Source organism: Lygodium microphyllum, chromosome 19 (genome assembly GCF_053477565.2).
Source record: "Lygodium microphyllum isolate KBCC chromosome 19, Lygodium_microphyllum_v1.1.10, whole genome shotgun sequence".
Taxonomy (NCBI): Eukaryota; Viridiplantae; Streptophyta; class Polypodiopsida; order Schizaeales; family Lygodiaceae; genus Lygodium; species Lygodium microphyllum.
The window spans coordinates 94412164-94429451 of record NC_141153.1 but is presented as its reverse complement, the minus strand read 5'-3'; the positions used below and the strand labels follow the sequence as shown (position 1 = coordinate 94429451).

General features: G+C 36.2%; 1 protein-coding gene across 1 annotated transcript; it reads left to right on the top strand.

The window, feature by feature from the left end:
• Positions 1 to 3032: 3032 nt before the first annotated feature.
• On the top strand, positions 3033 to 4869 carry LOC148020165 (cypmaclein-like). The gene is made up of 3 exons (XM_087700460.1): positions 3033 to 3252; positions 4185 to 4251; positions 4447 to 4869. Exons 1-3 carry the CDS (start codon positions 3178 to 3180, stop codon positions 4626 to 4628), a joined length of 324 nt encoding a protein of 107 aa, XP_087556586.1. The 5' UTR covers positions 3033 to 3177; the 3' UTR covers positions 4629 to 4869.
• The last annotated feature ends 12419 nt before the right edge of the window (positions 4870 to 17288 follow it).

Here is a 17288-nt window from a genome sequence, read left to right as displayed (position 1 = left end):
AGATCTAGTAGTGGATTCATGTTTTTCCTTGGTAGTACGGCAATTACTTGGAGTAGAAAAAAGAAACCAACAATTGCTTTATGCAAGTACAAAGGTTGAGTATAGAGGTGCTACTATGGCAACATGTGAGGTGGTATGTTTGCAAAAGCTATTGGGTGATTTGGATGTGCAGGATGATGGTCCAATTGTTATTCATTGTAATAACATGAGTAACATACAGTTGGCTAGGAACCCTATGTTCCATGCCAATATAAAACACATTGAGGTGCATTACCAGTTTGTGAGAGAGAAGGTAGTTGTGGGAGAGATTGACTTGGTGTATGTCATCATAGAGGATTAGATAGCTGAAAATTGGATGTAGAGAATCTTTGAAAATTTCAAAGCTTACTTGGAAAGGTAGAGATATAGTTGACCTTGAGGAGGAGCGTTGAGATGACAAGATTAACATGTGTAGACATTGATGCTGGACTACCTAGCTAGATAGGTTTTCATGCCTACACTTAGCACATTGGTGGTCATTATAATCCTCACATATCTACAAACTTATCACTTATTATATTTGGTTAGCTACATCTACCTATAGTTGGCATAGTTACAACGCTAGTCAATTAGTATAGTTAGTTACGCACTGTTTGACCTAGTAGACCACTTTTCTTTATATTCTATCTTATCTATACGCATGCATATTTCCTTATAGTGTTGCTTCTTTAAAATGTCAATTTCTCTTTCCCACTCATATATCACATACACTTAATTTCATTGACAAGCATTGTGTATGAGAACATCACAAAAATGTGACATTTGTAACAACCTTGATAGCAACATGTTAGATAATATGGTATGAAATAAGGTATGTCTAGATAAGATCCTAGCCCTAAGTGATCAAAAGTATACAAGCACTAGAAAAGTGTTACAAAAGAGGTCTAGACTTTTTGAATCTAATTTTGTCCATGAAGTAGTCTTATAGAAGTAGTTGCTTCTTTATAATGTGAATTCCTCTTTATATATAGGAATAAAACTTCAAAAATTTTCATGTAAATTATGGTTTAGTAAAAGTAATATTAGATCAGGTGCAATCTATATTGTCTTGACTTGTTCATATTCAAGATCTTTAACTTGGAAGACCACTTTATAGATTCTTCACTTCTTTAAATAGCATTCTTTTTTGTGCATCTTGTCTTTCTTTATGACAAAAGTCAAAGTCTTGTTTCATGTCAAGATTTAGTCTAGTGAAATATTGCTTTGCTCAAATAATCTAAAGTTTTCTCTACCATGCTAATTTTCAAAGGTCTTTTCGCGTTGAAGGTTAAGAGTCTTTACACTGTTTCATAAGACATGCAATTTATTTAGCTAAAGTCATCAAAGCAAATAAAGATACTTTTGATGCTTACAAGGTAATCTCTCATGATTAAATACTAAGGTTTTTGGGCCCTCCTTTTGTTGAGTTTCAAGTTTTACTTGGAAATTCTCTACTTTGCCAACCATTCAATAGAATTGAACCGACTTCAATTTTCCTATACTTTGTATTTCATGCCCTTACACATAGAGATCTTATTTGTCTTCTTCATATCTAATGCTTTCTATTGATTTTCTTATTTACTCATGCTTTTACATGTAGAGATCTCACCTAATCTTCTACTAATTTCAATGATTTTTCCTATTTTGCTTGTGCTTTTACATATGTAGTCACAATTAGACATTTGAGAAGGATCATGAATCTTTTCTTTACTTTCCTTATGTTACACCCTATTTATTTCAATTTACTAGTGCTAGTTAGAATTAACCAAAGATATGGGCAAGAGTATGGGTTTTATATGCATGCATACATCGCACATGTGCACACACATATATGCAACATAAACATGTACATGCCAAAGTATACATTTCGCCTACATGCATTGCTAGAGTTGGGTCATGCACAATTGACCTATGCACGTCTACAAAGTGGGGTTTTGCATGTGTGTGTCCTTTCCTTGTGATCTTGAATCTTGTAAAAAGAGGGACTCTATCGAGTCTATGGAATACCATCTAAAAATAAGCATACTCTGTAGACTTATGCTAGCAAATCCACGTGGACTTGTTTGATTGGTTGGCTCCTCAAATTGGTCGTCTTGTCTTGCCATTTATCTCACATCTTCTTATGCATGTAGTGCTTTCTCTTTCCTCCGAGACACATGCATGCTCGTTGGCAATGGACAATACTAGGGACCAACCATTAGTTTACACCTATGTGTGGCCAACCATTGGCAATGGACAATACTAGGGACCAACCATTAGTTTATACCTATGTGTGGCCAATTCTTATGGGGTAATGATGACTAATCGACCTATGTGGGGCGTGGCTCTTAGGAGAAACATGTACGCAACTTCTTCCTTAACTTAACTTATTTAGCTATGTGTGTGTATGGGGGGGGGGCGCGCACGTGGGCGGGGGCGCATCGATATACCCGTGTTGAGCTGTAAAAATACCGTGTGCTGAGACAGATGATAAGGAAAAAGACGCCGTGATTTCTCGAGAAGCCGCTGGGATTGTAAAGAGAATCAAGAATCTGTCTCTCGCTCGCTCGCTTAATTGGGTACAGCTCACGGTGGGCTGGTAATCATGATAATTATGATGTAATTGACGTTGACGATGATGATGGGTGATGAAAAAAACAGGGCAACGACATGGAGGATTAACACTTGGGTGGCAGCTGCCTGGAGGACTGGCTGGCTGATGATCATTTCATCTGTCCTTTTGCTTTCGCTTTTGTTGGTCCACGCGGTCGTTCGATCTGATTGCAGAGACGAGTGCGATGGACAAAGCAGTGCAGCGGAAGTCTAATCCAACCTTCCTACCATCACTCACACACACACACACACACACACACACACACACACACACACACACACACTCTCTCTCTCTCTCTCTCTCTCTCTCTCTCGCTCTGTGGGCGGGGCCCGCAGGACCAGATCACACCCTCATTCCACGTTGAACGCCATCATCCATTCTGTATCAGCTATAGCCTTTATAAGAGGCCACCCTCCCTCTCCTCCTCCAACCATATCGCCCCTTCTTCATTCTAGCAAGCTTTCCCTACTATATACTAACCAATATCAACCCACATCTCTTCGCTGACCCAATATCAACCCACATCTCTTCGCTGACCCAATATCAACCCATCTCTCAGCTCAGCCATGGCCAACCCCAGAGCCTCTCTGATACCGCTGCTGCTCCTCTTCTTCATGGCGCTGCTTCTCCTCTCATGTGAGGTAACGCGAGAGCTTGATCGTATGCGTTCTTCTGATTTCCTTCGAATAAGCGAACTCTTCTTGGGTTTAATGTGACAATGTTCTGAATGATTGTATCCTTCTTGAGTTGAATTAGATTTGGCTCGTTTTTTCTGCATTGGTATGTTCCTGGGCTGAGGTGTTTGCCTCTACATAGTTATATTCCTTGGCTTTTCTAGTGTTGTTCAATGAGGCTTCCTCTCCCAATAGCTCAAATGACCTCCTAAGCCTCATGACAAGAGGGATGGGAATGAAGAACTAGGGAACTATGCCCCTCCTAGGCCAATAGCCACATATCTTATGGCAATGCTACTAGTGAACATGCATTCTTAGAGTGATTAAGCCTTATCCAATTAAAGGAAATGGTAGGATTTTAATATGTGTCATCTATTTGGAAATAATTTTGTAGGATTTTATAAGAAGTGAAGTATTTGCATTTCAAGATAACTTGATGTCTTTCAATTAAATGTGACATATTTCTAAGTTGTAAAAGATATGAAGCATATGTAATCTAATTAAAAGAAATTAAGCTTTTGCATTGGAATGTGCACATGAGTAGCTAACAACCTCAACCAATGCTTGCTATCAATCCTTTATAGTACCAATAAGTTTGAGAGCAAATGAGATCACTTTTCCTAACTATTTCTCAATTAATAATGAGAATAAGAAATTGACATCAATTTAAGTATATGGAACCACCTTTTCTGATTATTAACTTAATGTCAATTTGTTTTTGTCATCCAAGTTGAAATTTACAACAACAATTACATTGAACTAGCTTTGCCAACAATTAATGTGTATTTACTTTTGTGTTTTAGTTAGCTCAAGCAATATAAGTTACAAGACATTGGATATATTATTGTTTATTAGTTTACTCCATTGCCTCATGTTCTTAAAATGGATCCTCCTTTTAGGCTATTAACTATGCAAGCAATGATGATCCCACGTATGGAGGTCAAAGGCATTTGCTACAACAAATCGGTACCATTTTTATTTTCTCTCTTTACATATAATCTTCAATTTGTCACATCTCATGCACCTAGATAAAATTCATAGATCAAAGTGCATCAATCACACTTAGGAGTAAAGTCATTTCAAGACTTCATAATGACCAATGTCTCAATGTGTCAAATCATAAGACACAATGAGCACTTACTAATGACATTGTTTATGCAGATTGTGCAGGAAAATGTGCTTATAGGTGTAGTAAAGCTAGTCGTGCAAAGCTTTGCCTTCGTGATTGCAATGCATGTTGTCGAACTTGCAAATGTGTGCCACCCGGGACAGCTGGCAATAGGGAGCAATGCCCTTGCTATGCAAACCTCAAAAACTCCAAGGGAACTGGAAAATGTCCTTAATCATGAATGTAAAAGTTTAATAGCATGTTCAAGAAGCAATGGTATATAATAAAACAAGAGAGAACATTTGTCCTAGCTTGAATATGTAAGACTTGACCTCATCTTTGAAGAATCACTTCAATGTTCAATAGATAAGAGGTCCAAGTTTATACTTGGGATTATGTACATAACAAACCTGGCATTTGTAAGACTTTATCTCATCTTTGAAAAGTCACTCCAAGTCTTAGATATGACTTGTTGATATGTTTGCCAAATTCAAATGATAAGTTTTCACAAGCTGAATTGGCCTAAAAAGTTGCACATGCAAAGAGATAATGATTGGCTTGGTATTCACCTACTTAAGATGGTTGCTTAGATTGAGGATAACAATGGGCTTAAAACTTATGTTAGGCGATCCCATATTGTAACTTTTTTCCTTCTATTTTAGAAATCATACACAAAGCCCAACCTTGATTAATGATTAAATATACACATTTAAATATTATGTAAATTTAGTGTTATATCATTTGGTTGATTAATTAGCCCTACCTATCACACCTTATATGCTTGGATGCAAATCCACTAGCTCATTCTCATTTCTTTCAGCTAGTTCAAGTAACCAATATACATTAATACTCATTGGACTAAGGGTGGCTATTAACAAATTGTGAGACACTTCATTCATTCCAACCAACTAATGAGTAGTAAATTCTTGATGTTAGGCTATGCACACTAGTATGCTACATTTGGCTATTAATTTCTAGGTGAATATTATAAAATTTTAGGCCGCATTTGATGGCCTTAATAGTATATTTCTATTACATACTAAGGAATTTTGAAGTTTGGATTTGTGTGTTAATAACTACTAGTGTGCACGGAATGCTAGACAACTTCACTGCCTCACAGTGGCAAGCGATAGCACGGTAACTTCGCTCAACAATCCATTTCTCATATTTCTCTCTCCTCTTTTTTCTCTCTCTTTCTAAAATTTTAATTAACTCTCTCTATCTCTCTCTCCTTTTTTCTCTCCCCGGTTTTCTTCTCTCTCTCTCCTTTTATTCTCCCTCCTCTCTCATCTCTTTTCCTTCTCTCTCTCTCTCTCTCTCTCTCTCTCTCTCTCCTCTTTTTTCCTTTTTTTTCTTCTCTCTCTCTCTCTCATCATTCTCTTTTTAATTTTTTCTTCTCTCTCTCTCTCTCTCTCTCTCTCTCTTATTCTTCTTCTTCTTTCACTTTCTCCCCCCTCTCTCTTAAAGTATGTATATTTTATCTTTTCCCTATATATAATTCTCTCTGTATGTTTATATTCTCTCTCTCTCTCTCTGCCCCCTTTTCTTCTCCTCCCCTTTCTCCTAATTTTCCTTTTTTCTTCTCTCCCCCTCTCTTTTAAATTTTATATTTCTTCTCTCCCTCTCTTTCTCTTAAATTTTATCTTCTCTCTCTCCCTCTCTTCCCCCCTCTCTCCTTCTCTCTCCCTTCCCCTCTCTCTAAAAAAATATTTAAATTAAAAAAAGAATTTTCTCCTTTCTCTTTTTCCCCATCTCTCTTTCTCTTTCTTCTTCTTCTTCTTCTTCTTCTTCTTCTTCTCTCTCTCTCTTACATTGAAAAGAAAGAGAGAGAAAGAAAGAGACAGATTATAAGTGAGAGAGAGGGGGATTTAATTAAAAAGGGGAGGGGAAAAAGAAAGAGAGAGATTATAAGTGAGAGAGAGGGGAGGGGGTTTTAATTCAAAAAAGGGAGGGTGTGGGGGGGAGGGGGGGGGGAGGCATCAATGAAAAAAAGGAGGGGGAAGAGAAAATGAGAGATTACACATGAGAAAGGGGGGAAGGCATTGAGATTATAAGTGAGAGAGAGGGGAGGGGGTTTTAATTCAAAGGGGGGGAGAGGGGGGGAAGGCAGGAGGCTTTAATGAAAAAAAGGAGGGGGAAGAGAAAATAAAAGATTACACGTGAGAAAGAGGGGAATTGAGGGGGTTTTGATTCAAAAAGGGAGGTTTGGAAAAGGGGGTAGGTTCAAGAAGCCCTTTGGAGGTTCGGGGCTTTTCGAACCTATAGCAAAAATAACTAGTAGTAAGATAGGTACACTTCAAAAGAAACATAATAATCCAAGTGAATGCACATTGCGTTCAAGTTGAAAATGAGTTCAACATACTACCTCATAAATGTTTGTAGAATAATGGGTGGAAAAGGCCTTGGGTCCTCCTACAACAATGTCTAGAAATACTCCATCTAAACTGTATTCGAGTATAGTTGTGGCAAGGATTAGCCCATCATTCTCTAGTTGAAGGAATAACAAGAGATCATTGAAAGGAATGCAATTTGATAAAGAGGAAAACAAACAATGGTTTGAAAGTTCAACATGGTACAATGCACATTTGTGATTGTTGAGTTAATGCTATTCCATTAGTTGAATAAACAAAATATAGTAAGAAATTTGTGATGCCAATGTATGAACAAGGATATTGGAAAATGGAGCATCCCAATCTCCATCCCATTAGTCTTGTTTAGGACTTATTGAGGAACATGGCTATACATACAAAAGTTCCCTTTTGGATATCCTAGAATATTAATTAAAAAAACTATTTACAATAAGAGAAACTCTATTCTAAAGTGGTGAAATAACACCCTACCTTATGGAAAAACCTTTGATGAAGGAACCACCATTTAAGCAAAAAAGTGAGGAAGAGGGCTATACATACAAAAGTTCCCTTTTGGATATCCTAGAATATCAAATAAAAAATATTTAAAATAATATAAAATCTACTTTAAAGTGGTGAAATAACACCCAACCTTATGGGAAAACCTTTGATGAAGGAACCACCATTTAAGCAAAAAAGTCTTTCTTTGTAGAATCGATACTCAAAATGTTCATTTTAAGGAGGATATGTGAAATTGAAAGCAAATATTATTTGATTCTATGTTTTTACATGTGCTTCATTGTTTTGTATACATTAAATAAACACAATTACTTATATATTTTTTGACAATTAAAATGTCATTTGAAAAACTATTGTATATTTTGGAAGATTTCAAAGTCACAAATAGCATTTCTCTCATGGAGATTTCTTATCCTCAAACTCTTCTCTTTTGGATATCCTAGAATATCAAATAAAAAAACTATTTACATTAAGAGAAAATCTGTTGCAAAGTGGTGAAATAACACCCTACCTTATGGGAAAACCTTTAATGAAGGAACCACCATTTAAGAAAAAAAGTCTTTCTTTGTAGAATCGATACTCAAAATGTTCATTTTAAGGAGGATATGTGAAATTGAAAGGAAATATTATTTGATTCTATGTTTTCACATGTGCTTCATTATTTTGTATACCTTAAATAAACACAATTACTTATACATTTTTTGAAAAGTAAAATGCCATTTGAAAAACTATTGAATATTTTGGAAGATTTCAAAGTCACACATAGTATGTCTCTCATGGAGATTTCTTACTCTCAAGCTAGAAGAGTATGTTCATGGGTGATTCAAAGATATTATTATTTACTGCTCATTTAATGATAAACACGAGTATTTCCACCAAATTTTGCAACATCATGAAAGGAAAAACTCATTTCAAAAACAATGGAACAATCATCCATTGCTCCAATTAGAACTTCCGTCTCTTCCAATTTGAGCTATGTGTCATGAGGCAATGAAGGCTTCATAATTTAGGAGAATTTTATGCTCCTAGTTGGCATAAAGTGTAACAGTCTAAAACCAAATGCTTCCTATAGTTGGACAAGCATAGGACCATGTGAATAAAAAAGGGTGTTCTTTTAATGAGAATATGTAAATAAATCTAAGGGATCTTTTAGAATTCCAAAGAAAATATTTCACCACATTTGTCTTGCCAACTGCTTCATGTTTTCTAAAAGAAGGCTTCACTTTTACCAACATGACTCAATCTTAACCTACTAGTGCTAATTAATGACTTCTTGTGAATGAGCATTCTCCAAACGCATTGAAAGGATGCAAGAAATCCTTGCTCTTAAAAGAATAATACATGCTCTATTATTTGACAAAGCGGATATTTTTTCCCTTTATTCCACCTCTTCTTCTCATGAAACATGATTTTTGGCTTCTAAATCTAGGTAAGAACAAAACTTCTAGAAGATTCCATAGTAAAATGTTGGAGAAGGCTTAGAGACATCTACGATGATAAGGAGCTTAGCTCTAGAATTTTCACCTACGACTTTCTAGGACAAACATGTTCAACCAAGTTCTTGTTCATTTATTTACTTTAGCCCTAATCCCTAACATGGTATTGATAGTTTCTACCTTTAACGTTGTCTTTTTTGTAAGCCACTGACATAAAATAAATACTAATCTCTTCATAAAGGAAATTGACATTTTAACAATTACTAGTTAGATTGTTGTCTCATACACATCATATCCTAATTTGAATAGTTTTGAGCTATCCATTGTGGGCTTGAAACTTATCAACCTAAGCAGCATATGGAGAACCAATAGGAAGCTTCCCACTTAAGCTCTCTAATCATCCATCACTTCATGAGGTTGCACATAAAAGACTATTTGATCCTTCTTGAACTTCAAATGTATGCTCTTGAAGTGGGGGAGCTTATGAGATAGGAACCTATCTTCATACCCCTAGACCTTGGATTAGTAGAAGAAAAAAATGACAACATCCTAGTAGCATAACTAAGTAGAAAGGTGTTGATAAAGTTCTAGTAGAGTCTCTAGCCATAGATATAGAGTAATTAAAAGAGTTTGAGTACATAATTTTATTGAAAACGAAAGAAAAAATATGCATGCTAACAAAAAACAATAGAAAGTTGAACAAAATGGTGCAAAATGGGATTTTGGAATGTCCAACAAGAGCATTATAAGGCAATTTGTTTATTTAACAACATGCCCCTATGCTACATTTAGGACAGATAGGCCACCAAATTCCTCATGAATGAGGCCATTACTATGTGCAATGAGGAGAGTGATAGTGGCTACAAGAGATTGCTAACATGAATCTCCATGTTAACGCAATTGTAATCATCAAGCTAACATGGAATACAAGGAGAAGGTGATGCAATTGAATCTATTCCTCTATAGTGAATGGAAGGAAACCATGATTAAAACATTGTATTCACAAAAGGGCCTCTTAAAATATCATTTTTCAATTAAGTGGACCTTGTCCTACCTAATTGGAGGGATGGACATTGATGTCTTTGTTACAATTTAGTTTGGATTTAAATTGAAGCTTAGGAAAAAATGGAGAAATTTGGGCATGAATTGCATTTGACCAAGAAATATGTGCATAGGTTTTGAATGTGCAACCCACTTGCGTTATATTATAAGCCCTTTGCATTTTGTCAATATTCTAGAACCTAAAAGGACTACCTAAACTTTACTATGTGAAACTGTAATTTATACATTACCTTTCTTCATAAACCTTTATCTTGTTTGCTCCATTCATTCAAAAGCTATTAGAGTAATTAGGTGTTGGCTCATTTGAGCCATATTTTCTAGGTTGGGTTTTATTCCTTGGTAGAATGTAACATGTCCCCTCTTTTCACCATGCCTATTATGTCGATGAGGTTTCACTCATTCCTCCTTCACTCCTCTAGGACACATCAAGACATAGCTTTGCCACTCTTTTGATTTCCAAAATCATTTTACATGGCCTCATTGCATTAGAAATGGTTTAATGGTGAATTATGTGTTTGTATTTTCACATGTGAGCAATATGTTTCTTTTCAATCCAAGTTGTTTTAAAATTTACTCTTCTTAATTCCTTGATGCAAATGCCCTCTTCTTGGCACTACATGTGGAAAAACCTACAACTTACATAAATGTAGGCTTTTTTTGGGGGGGGTAGTTTTAGAGTTTCGTGTTTTGTATCTCTGTTCATTATCTATATTCATAGTTCCTATTAGCCTTTCTAAGTAAATTGATTGCCAATCTTGATGTTGATGTGACTTTCTACTTGTAACACCTCAAGTTTCATAGAGACAAGGAGTATAATCCATATCATGGAGACCCATGACATAAAGGATATGACGCTAATTGATTGCATATCAATAGAGTCAATTCTATTGGGGTTTAATGTAGCCAAGTATGAAAATAGAGAAAAAGTTAAGCATTTAAATGATATTTCAAATTATTAAATGCTCAAGCTAGAGTTTGGGAAGGTGAGAATTAAGTGTAAGGAAATTTTGAATGGTATTGCCATATGTGAAGAGGAACAAATGTTCTCCAATAGAGCACGACCTTAGGGTAATGCTCCTCTTCATCATGTTGATGGGAAAGGTTTATTGATGGTTTATTGTGGTCTTGCTTAATTTTGACCCTATTTAAGAAAATTATCCATTTAATTCATAATACACAATACATAATTAATTGTACATTAGTAGTACAACATGAAGTAAGAGAACACACTTATTTGAGAACATACTTGTCTATAAGAAACCAATATATTGGCATAAAAAGAAATTTATAAGTTTAGTAATAAGATTTTTTAGTAAATAATAATAAAGTCACATCAAGCCCTTGTGAATGGGTCGACACTTTAGCTCCATAACATTGATCATCATGGATAAAGATAAATAAATACACCATATACACAAATTAAATTTACCCTTATGGGACAACACAAAGGACCATATTGCGTGCTCAAGAATACAAAAAGATAGATGAATGCCAAAAAATTTTCTTACTAGTTTTTCTTTCTTTGTCTACACCTATACAATATACACAAAGTATAGATAAGATACAACATAAAGGAAGTGGCCTACTATTCAAATACTACATAATTGACTATATTAACCAGTTGGTGCTATAGGTAGATATTACTAACCAAATACAATAAGTTAGTTACCATGTGAGAATCATAATGACCACTGACTTGCTAAGGGTAGACATGTGGACCCATCTAATGAGGTGGTCCATCATCAATGTTTGCACTTAGTGAATCAACACTTCTCCTCAAGCTCAATCGCACATTTACAACTCCAAGTAAGCTTCAACATCTTTGAATCTTCTTTACATCCAATGCCTTCATGTAAATGTCAACTATTTGGTCCTTGCATCTACAAGTATTCTCGCTCTCACAAAATGGTAATGCGCCTCAATATATATTATCATAGCATGGAATGCAGGTGCCCTAGCCAGCTGTATGTGGTTCATGTTGTTACAATGAATCACTATTGGACCACCTTCCTACACGTCTAGATCACTCACCAATAACTTTTGCAACCTTATCACCTCACATGCTACCATAGTAACACCTCTATACTCAGCCTCTGTATTCAATAAAGAAACTATATATTACTTTTGTTGCTCTAAGTATTTTGTTGCACTACCAAACATGAATCTTTTGGTAGATTGTCTATCAAACATACTACTAGCCCAAACTGCATCTATATACCATGTACATACTTATATATCTCATAAACAAGTCCATAATTCAAGCTAGATGTCATGTGCCTCAATATTCGGTTGATTGCATTCAAATGAGGCTTCCTAGTACCTTAGCTCAAGTCTAGCCTTGTGATGCTAATATAAATCAAACTCCCTACTATCCTCTTGGACATGGTAGGGTCTTCTATCTCATATGCAACATCAACACTCAACATTACATTTTTCTCTAATGGCAATGAAGAGGCATACATGCCATCATATCATACTTGGACAATATATCCAAGCCATACTAGATTTAGTAAAACCATATACCCTTAGCACATATGATCATGTTGATACCAAGAAAGGACCCCAATCCACCCAAATTCTTCATTTCAAACTTCTACTTCAAAAGGATCTTGACATCAACAATCCCAATGTCACTATCACCTACAATAATCAAGTTATACACATAAATGACTATGATGGCCAAACTTGCATCACTCTTCCTCACATAAAGTGATTTGCATCAAAAGCATAAAGCTTAATATTGACAAGATAGTCTTTGATCTTGTCATACCATGCTTTAGATGCTTTCTTTTGTTCTCGGGGGGGTCACTCATGAATATATGTATATATAACGTGAGTTCAAAATAAGGGGTTTTTAAAACACCAATTTTATACATTTTTTACATACAGAAGGGTGTCATATAAATGGATTACTTACAGATTGAATAGAAAAGGGTTGTGTTTTATTCAAGAAAAATTCACAGATTAGGATATTTATAAATAGGCCATGAATGCATGTTATATAGAGAATATATATATAGTGAACCCCCCGAGCTTTTGTTAGTAGTACTTACAAATAGAGCTCATGTGTGAGTTTGAGCAGGGCTAGGTTATTTAGGCATTTAATTATGGTCATTTTATGCTTACTCGGGGCATTTTATGTTGGTTGATGAGCATTAAATGTTGGCCAACCTACCCTCTATTTTGGCATTATTTTATTATTTGCTTATATGGCTCCCTTCTCATTCAATCATCACCTACAAGTCTGTGGAGAGAGAGAGCTAGTGCTAGTGCCTAGGAGCTAGAGACTCACTGTTGTACAAATCATTCTCGTATTTGGTATATGGATTCCATTTCTTGAGCACATCTCTGAGTTCTATTATTTTGTAGTGTTCTTCTATTTTCTTTCTCTTTGTCTTGTGTTCAGTAGTTTATTTCAACACTTATCTATGATTCCATTGATGCATCTCTTTTGACATAGTATTAGATTACAAGATTTAGGTTCATGCTATTGGTTTTTCTACAACCCCAAGGTCTTTCTTCCCTTTGCTAAATGGGTGACCCACTTTGCTAGTGGTTTTTAGCATGTGCAATACTTAGCTCCTACCTTCCTTTTCAAACCAACAACCTGTGTTTTTAGCTTGGCTTGGATTCCAACCTCCAATCATCAATTTGCTACATTAAATGCTCAACCAATTTGTGTTTTTCATTTTCTGCTCATAACCATAGCTAGGTGACTATTTTTATAGGCCGTTTTTGCTATTTTTAAACCCCTTTTAACTAGGTTTTCTTCATTTTGCAACAATTACCCTTTGTTTTTGACGGGGAGAGGGAGTCGGTGCCAATGCCTAGGAGCTAGAGACTCACTGTTGTACATACCGTTCTCATGTTTGGCATATGGATTCCATTTTCTAAGCACATCTCTGAGTTATCTTCTTTTGCAATGTTCTATTTTCTTTCTCTTTGTCTTGTGTTCAACATCTTATTTTAACACTTCTTTATTCTTCATTGTTGCATCTCTTCTGGCATGGGATCAGATTGCAGGATCTAGGTTCCTACTACTAGTTTTTCTACTACCTCAAGGTCTTTTCTTGCCTTTGTTGACCATGTGTCCTACTTTGCTGGTGGTTTTCAGCTTGCATTTACTCAACTGTTGCCTGCGTTTTTAGACTAGCAACCTAGATTTTCATCGTGCACTTGGATTCCAACCTGTAATCATCAGTTTGCTCCATCAAATGGCCAACCACCTTGCATTTTTCTTTTTTTTTCCCCTAACCATAGCTTGATGACTATTTTTACATGCCATTTTTGTAGTTTTTGGCCCTTTTTGAGTGGATATTCTTCCTTTTGCAGTAGAGTTACCCTTTGTTTCTAATTAGATTTTTTATTACATTACATGTGAGATCTCATTTTGGTTGCCTTTGCTATTGGTTTAACTATATTCTCTCTCTATATACCTTCTATTCTCTATCTTCTCTTCTTATCCTCTCTAGATGGCTCCTTTATGCACTTCTATAGATGATAAGTTACATGGACTTGGCTAATTTACATGGATTATTGTGATGAAAGATTGGTTTGTGAAGAATTGGATTTGGTACATTGTCTGTGGAGCTATTCCTTGGCCTTACATCATTTTCCTCTTCCCAAAGATTTTGATAAGTACAACTATAAGGAGGCTGTGCTTACATGGGATTTAGACTATGCATGTGCGTATTCTGCATTGCTTCAGTGTATTTCTAAATATGTTCTTCCACCAATTACCTCTTGTAGGACATCCCCAAAAATATGGTCAAAGCTTTAGATGTTGTACAAGGAACTTTCCACCATGCATGTAGTGACCCTTTATGGATAGCTTTAGTAGATGAAGTTTGAGTCAAAGGACACCATTTAGTCATTTTTGTTTTGTGTTACACAGGTACATGACTATCTTTGACACATGCAATCTGCCCTTCCAAAGACACATATGGTGAAAATATTACTCTTTATGCTCCCCCTAGATTTTGAAGAAGTGGCAAATTCTTTGAGGGCACAGACATCATCTACACCTATGAGCTTTGCACATATGTCCTTGATGTTGCTTGAGCATGAGGCATCTTTGCATCTACATAAATTCAGTTCTAGGGCTATTAATTCTGCTATTTGATTCGTACTTGGCCACTTGTAAAGGACTAGAGAATGCCATTGCTTAAAGCAATAGGTAAGACCTTGCTATAATGGCCATGGCTTATGCAGATGTAAGGCCTCAAATTCGCAAGTTCAATGGAAAAGATTTCCATCCCTAGCAAGTCCTTGTAAAATATAAATGATGGAACGAGGCTATTGGCCCTTCATAAAAGGGACCAAAGTTATTGACCCATCCAATCCCTTGATGTAGAAGATTATGAAAGAGCTCATGCCATCATCATGCTTCATTTAGATGAATCTTTAATTCATCACATTGACCAACTCTCCACTGCCAAGGAGAAGTGGGATGAGCTTGAAAGGCTCTATGGTGCTATAGGGAAGAACTCCAAGATCTTTCTAAAGATTGATTCTTTTTGCTTGGAGTATAAACATGGAGAAGATCTAAGCAAGGGGTTCGTAGCACAACTGGCCTCTATTCAAGCACCCATTCATGATGAAGATTCCATTGCCGTACTTTTGAAGTCTGTGAAGGTCTTTCCAACCCTTGTTACTACCCTTACTAATATCCTGAACCCAACCTTGGCAAGTACCATCCAGTCATGCCTGGATGAAGGGAAGAGGAACCATAATGAAGGGACTTCAGTATTTGCTTCCTGTGAGCAAGTGTTAGTCCATACAGCTTCTACTAAGTGCTCCTTCTATCACAAAAAAGGGCATATTGTAAGCAATTGTGGGAAGAAATATCCAGAAAAAATGAAGTGCAATAAATGCAAAAAAGACCGAGCATATCACCAGTAAGTGTCCCAGTGTTCCAGAAGTACCTAAGGAATTGGAGGCCAATTTTTCCTCACAATCCACAGATTATCAACTTTTTCGAGTCTTGTAACACTCTCTACCTATAACCATCTTTTGTATCCTAATTTATCAAGGCATCCCATTGTGGATTAAGGAGGGACATCCTATCATGCTTTATCCAATGCCACTTGGCATTGAGGGGGGGTGTTGAGAAGTAAGCATGTGAACTCTCCTTATACGAGAGAGGATAAGGGTATCTAGGTGTAAATGAAATGGAGGATAGGGGAGCAAGGGGAAACCCTAACCCTAACTCCTCTAAAGGCTATATAAACTACCTAAAGTACACCCTCACAGTTGAGGAGAGTGTACTAGTTGTACTTTGAACAACTAATTAAGCAAGATCTTCTTCTTGTACTTGATCTCTCTCTCCCTCGTGCACACTCTCTCATGCTTCCAACTCTGATTTGCAATAGGTTTCTGAACCTAATGATGCACAAACTTCAATTCTCTAAGTAGTTTTTTGATGAAACACTTCTTTATTAGGGAAACCTTGGTTGGTGAACCTAATGATACACAAAATTCTTCTTCATTGCTACTCTAATGGGGTGGTCTAAATATCATTTTAGTAGCCCTCCCTTACATGTAACATGTAGACTTATCCAGCTTACTTGATTTTACTTAGCAAGACCAATCACATAATCAATGGTCATCTTTGAATTCATGCTCTTGAAACCAAATCTTTATCATGGGCTCAATGTGTTTTGTAGATAAATGACTCCTTCCTATGCTTTTTCTTGTATAAACAAGGTCTTTGTGTGTGTACATGCCTAGCTAGGTATGTGAACTAGGCTTAAGATCTATATTGTGTAAGCAAGGGCTTAGATATGATATTAAGGTTATTAATATTAAGCTTTTATAAAAGCTTTTGCATCTACGCTGCCCACCAAATTTGCTAGATGTGTCATTGTGATTTGTGTCAGATGATGCTGATGATTGCACTAGTTGTGTTGACCACGCGTGATGCTAGATTTTACAAATGGCTATTGTTGATAGATGGATCATGCCACTTGCTCAATGTGGACTTCTACATTACTATATCCTCTTGAGCTAAAATCTTTTGTGATTGTGCCACGTGATGCATTGCATTGTTGGTTGATTCACTTGAAATGATAAAGCTTGCTAAGCTAGAGTAGAAGTAAAAGTAGAAGCATCAGATTGTTGACATTGTAGGATATGCCACCATTGATTGCACTGGTGTTAGGCTACTAATGTAGTTGATGATTTGGCATCTTTGAGGACTTCATGCTAGTCATTATATTGCGCTAATCTAGTGCTCATCTAGCATTGATTATTGAGTTGAAGTATTGCATGCTGAACTTCTAAAGTTTGAAAAACCTTAATAAAGCAATGAATTTTTTTTCTCTCTCTTGATAAACAAATATAGGAAGTAGGTGAGAAAATAATATTCAAGAGAGATATGTAGAATCCAAGAGGATGCCAAGGATAGTAAAGAGGTGATGAACACATAATCTCTCTCTCTCTCTCTCTCTCTCTCTCTCTCTCTCTCTCTCTCTCTCTCTCTCTCTCTCTCTCTCTCTCTCTCTCTCTCTCTCTCTCTCTCTCTCTCTCTCT